The 4,920-nt window shown below is 57.6% G+C and overlaps 1 protein-coding gene across 1 annotated transcript; it reads right to left on the reverse strand.

Moving 5' to 3' along the window:
• Nucleotides 1-1,096: 1,096 nt before the first annotated feature.
• On the reverse strand, nt 1,097-3,099 carry LOC103213534 (mastin-like; the record flags this gene model as incomplete). The annotated part of the gene is given in 5 exon segments (XM_007959285.1): nt 1,097-1,261; nt 1,365-1,510; nt 2,181-2,379; nt 2,650-2,849; nt 3,039-3,099. Coding segments are annotated over 5 exon segments (771 nt in total), but the record flags the coding sequence as incomplete, so codon positions are not given.
• Nucleotides 3,100-4,920: the final 1,821 nt, after the last annotated feature.

Below are 4,920 nucleotides of genomic sequence, written 5' to 3' on the forward strand. Positions count from 1 at the left end.
ATGGGGCAACTGCAGGACTGGTAACGGGGAGCTTCCAGAACCACATCAGACTCATCTCAGCCCACACAGAACCCGTGAGCTTTCTGGCAACCGAGGCCACTCCCACAGAGGACGGGAGAAGCAGCATGGCTCTCCTCCAGCAGAGGGCGCCAATCCCAGTGAGAGAGGCCACAGCCAGGAAGCCCTGCTGGCCCTTCTTGTAGTCTCACTGGGTGCCTACAGTCAATGAGGCACCAGGAGCCGCCAAATATTCCCCCACGAGCTCTGCCTGGGTCAGGAGGTGCTCTGAGTGGAATAAGAGACTGAACCATGGGACGGGATCAGCCTCGACTTTGACTCTGTGGAAACGAGATGGGCTTCCTTCTGCTTAGATGTTGCCCAGATTGGGCTGTGGGTCAGTGCACAGGTCAGAGGGCAGTGGTGAGAGGAAGGGTGCTGCTTCCTGCTGTCACCCGCCCAGCCAGTCTCTGGAAGCATCACTTACACATGCTTGTGAGCTGTTGGGTCAAGGCTCTGGGTCCCAAACATACAATGAGTGTCATGAGAGGAAGGATAGAGTTTCAGACATGCAGAGGGAGGAAGGATGGAAGGAGGGGGAGCACGGAGTCCTAGGATTGGATGAGCCAATCCTGGGAAAGACTCCACCCCGAGGTTCCAGCCAAGCAGAAAACTCCTCCTCCCCCAACCAAGGGAACCACCTCTGTATCCTTGGCTTGGGAGGGAGTCCCAGGTAGCTGGCCCCCACCTCTCATCACCTGGGCCCCCACCAGGAAGGCCTTGCCCACTGACTTCATTTGCAACAGCCACAGGTAATGACACTCAGCCAGAGCCTGTTGGGCACATGTTTTATTGAGAGTGGGAGGAGGCTGTGGTCCAGGGGGCCTTTCTCCAGCCCTGCTTCACCTTTGGGGAGTTATCAGAGTGTGCAGGGCACTGGCCCTGCTGTCCCTGTCAGCTGTTGTGGCAGTGACAGGACTCGGAGAAAGATGGCAGGGGGTGGAGGATCACAGAGCAGGGTATGGGGAAGAACGTGGGGGTCTCCAAAGGTCCTGCAATGTCTGCTCTTGACAGTAACATCCTTGTCCCTGCCTAGAGCTCAAGGAGATGAAGAGATATGGTGGTGGATCCATTTGGAGTAGAAGGTCACTCGGGCATAGACTCCAGGGAATCCTTGAAGACCACAGCGTTGGCCCCAACTCACCACCCCTACCTGGAGCCAGGTGCCCCTCAAGTTACAGACCAGGGGGCCCCCAGAGTCTCCCTGTGGAGGGAAAGAGCAGATGATGAGCATCAGGGCCTCTGACGGTTTGGAGCAGGGTCAGCAAGCAGGGGACATGGACAGATGACAGGACGGGGGGTCTCACCTGGCAAGAGTCCCGGCCTGGGCTCCCAGCACACAGCATGTCTTCCTTGATGACCTTATTGACCTTGCCATATTGCCGCCTACACACGGCATCCTCCACTATGGGTACCTCCACCTCCTGCAGATGGTAGGGCGTGGGCAGGGGCACTGTGGGGAGAAGCTGAGTGAGCCTGGGGGCACAGGATGAGGGGGTTTGTGCCCTCCCTCACTAACCTGGTCCATTCAGTGACACTTGCAATGTCCCCAGATGCTCAAGGGCAAAGGCTGAGTCTGCAACTGGGAGGCCCAGGTTTTGGGTTCTTGAGTCACAAGCGAAGCCTCAGTCCCCCTCATGTGCCCTGGGTGACACACAACCCACCCTTCATGTTCACTCTGTGCCCGTGGGCTGGTGCTGTCTGGGCTGAGGCTGTGGGCAGCAGGCTTAGGAGAGACCAAGGTGGAGCCTTCTTAATGCTCAAGAATTTTGACTAGGAAAATCAGAGCAGGTGTTTTCCCACCTGAAACGCTGAGTGGACTCGGTCCACTGACAAGTGCAGACCGTGAGCACAACCCTTGGTCCCCCGTTTCCCATCCTCACCCCTCAAGATGCAGGGAGAACAGGGGACCCAGAAGGGCTCAGAGTAACAACAGAGCTCCCCTCTCACTGTATCTCATCTCTGTGCCTTAACCGTGTCCCCTGGGGCCACCAACCCCATGGCCCAGCCTTCCCCACCCTCACAGATCCCAGGAAGTTGAGGCCTCATTGATAACCCTGTGCAGCTGCCCACTGTGTTCCCCCTCCTCCAGTGTCCTGTCCACCCATCATCCTGACCCTTACCATCAAATCTGATGTCACCCCAGCCGGTCACCCAGCACATCATGCCTGCAGGGACCCTGAGTTCCGGATGAGAGAGGGCGACCACGTTGACTCGATCAGACAGCATCACGGGAGCTGCCAGTTTGAGAAGTGCCACGTCTCCTCCACCTTCTCCTTTCAGCATAGGATTGTAGTTGGGGTGGACGATGACCTCAGTCACCTTCTGAAGAACGTCACTCTCAGAGGGTTTCACTTGTCCCACTTGGACCCCGAAGTGCCGAGGCTCCAGTCTTCCCCTGGTGGGGAAGAGAAGACCGGAAACTTCTCAGAGGCTGAGGCAGCACGTGGATCCTCACAGAGCAGGAGGGGGCTGGCCTCTCGGAGCCCAGAATGGAGGGGGTGTCTAGGAGGGTGAATCCCCCAGGACTGCAGCCTCCCCACCCAGGAAACTCCACAACGCACGACAGCACCCTCAGCATTGTCAACAAACCAGGGGAAGGAGAATCACTCACTTTTTAACACAGTGGGCGGCGGTCAGCACCCACTGGCGGTGGATGAGGGAGCCCCCACATTCAAGCATCCACTCATTTTCTGGGTTGTGGATCCACAGGCTGACCTGCCATGGCCACTTCCTGGCGGGGGCATCATGTCCTCCCACGATGCCCACAAGCTCAATTTCTGGGCTGGGAGCTGGGAAGGCAGAGTGAGGAGTCATTGGGAGCCAGGCCTCCCTGCCCACAGCTCCACTCAGCTTCCTCTGCTCAGACCCTCCCCAAGCTCAGGAGTGAGCAGAGCCATCATTATATGGGTCCCCACCCCTCCCCAGGGCTTCTCCAGAGACCAGGGACAGGGCGGGCATTGGAAAGGATCAGCACTCGCCTGGGGTCACAGGCACAGAGCCCCCCATGTAGGGGAGGGTCAGCAACAGCACCCACAGCATCTACAGGGAGAGTGGAGGGGAGGGCTGGGTGAGGAGACTGGTCCCCACCCCAGGGTCTGGGATGGAGAGGGCTGGGAGTAAGTGGGCAGCATCCTCACCTCCACAGGGACCTGCAGCTCTGTGCCCTGGACCCCTCTCAAGGCACCTTTATCCTCTGGCCCAGGAAGTGGGCCGAGGGATCCAGCCCCCTTCAGGAAGAGGTGTGGGAGGGGGCGGGGCTTCTCCTTCAGTGGGACCAATGGTGACTGATGTGTGACTTGTCCAGTAAGAACTTGGACTGTCTTCTCTGAGCCCAGCAGAAAGCTGGGTGCTGGGCAGGTCAGTAGGGAGATGGACAGCACACACATGGACAAATAAGATGCAGTGAAGACCACAAACAGACTAGGGCATGGCCAGAATGGGGGCATTGGAGACAAGTCCTGGGTGAGGTGGGGTCAAGCCATGGCATGCCCTTCCCCCTCTCTCCTCACAGGCCCCTCCCATCCTGGGAAAGGACAGAGGGTCTGGGGTTTGAGCCATGGCCTGGAGGAGCCAACCCTGAGCTCTCCTCATGGACCAGAAACTCTCCTCCAGCCCCAGATATTCCTGAGCCTGGAAAGCAGGAAGCTTAGTGAGGACGGTGGGAATCTCAGAAATCCCCAATGTCTCCCTGTTCCTACAACCCCACAACCAGGGGCCCAGAAAAGCTTCAACTCTGACCCTGTTCACTTCTCAGGACTAGAGCCTGGGCAGGTGGACCGGCTCTGCACTCTCACCCCACGCAGGTGGCAGCAAGGACCCTGGGGTTCCACCAGGGCTGAGTTTGACAACCAGCTTGGTGTCTGCACAGGACCAGCCAGCCCCCCAACGCTGGGCATCAGCACCAGGGTTGGGCTCAGAAACTGGGCCGGGTCTCCAGGCTCAGGGCGGGCACAGTGGGCTTCCTCCCATCCCCATCCCTGCTTGTCTGGATGAAGCTCTTCTCTTTCCTCCTAGACCAGACTCAGGCAGAGATGGTGGTTGGGGAGACAGCTCACCCCAATGGGGTCAATGGGTGTGGGTCTGGGTCTTCGTCCCAGGGTCTGACTGACAGGAGACAAACCACACAAGGGTCATCTGGGAGCCACAGCCCCACGTGGAGCCTATAGCATCCCCACACTTTCCGTTCACTGATAACCAGCTGGGTCAGACTGGGGAGAGACAGGGATGAACTGTTGATCATCCTGAGACAAGCGTGAGAAGCCACGGTCCCAGACCAACGTTCACGTCCGGAGTGCAGACCACCTCTCCGGCCTCGTCACCACCCTGCTCCTGGTGGGCTCAGCCCACAGCCCCGTGATTAACCACCAACGACAGAGACGGCGTGAGAACGTTCTAAGAGGATCGATCAGAAACAGAAATAAGAGATTTCAGGATCCAGGGGGAAACATCATGACTGTCACCAGCAGACAGCACGATCTCCTTCCAGGAAAAGCCAAACGCGTCAACGCAAAAGGTTTGAAAATTAAGCTCCCAAAGTGTCTGGATGGAAGATAAATGTTGGAAACATGAATATGGTGGAGGAAGACTGTGAATTTCATAACTTCTGTCCACAACCAAGAACTAAGACGTTCATAACTCTGCGAGTTAAAGTCATGGGTCCACTTGGCTGGGCCTGGTTCTGAGTGGCTGGGCAGCTGGATGGAGTGATTCCCCACGTGCCTCTAATCAACTCTGCGGTAGAATCTGCCATGAGCAGCTGAGTAGCTGCCTTGGGGATGTGGTCTGCTTCAGTATAGAAAAGAGGGAGCTTTGAGAAAGGTCTCTAAGCTCTGTGGCATGCTAGGACCCCGCATTTACCCA

Source organism: Orycteropus afer, unplaced genomic scaffold (genome assembly GCF_000298275.1).
Source record: "Orycteropus afer afer isolate SDZICR_OR568_19922 unplaced genomic scaffold, OryAfe1.0 scaffold05301, whole genome shotgun sequence".
NCBI classification, from domain to species: Eukaryota; Metazoa; Chordata; class Mammalia; order Tubulidentata; family Orycteropodidae; genus Orycteropus; species Orycteropus afer.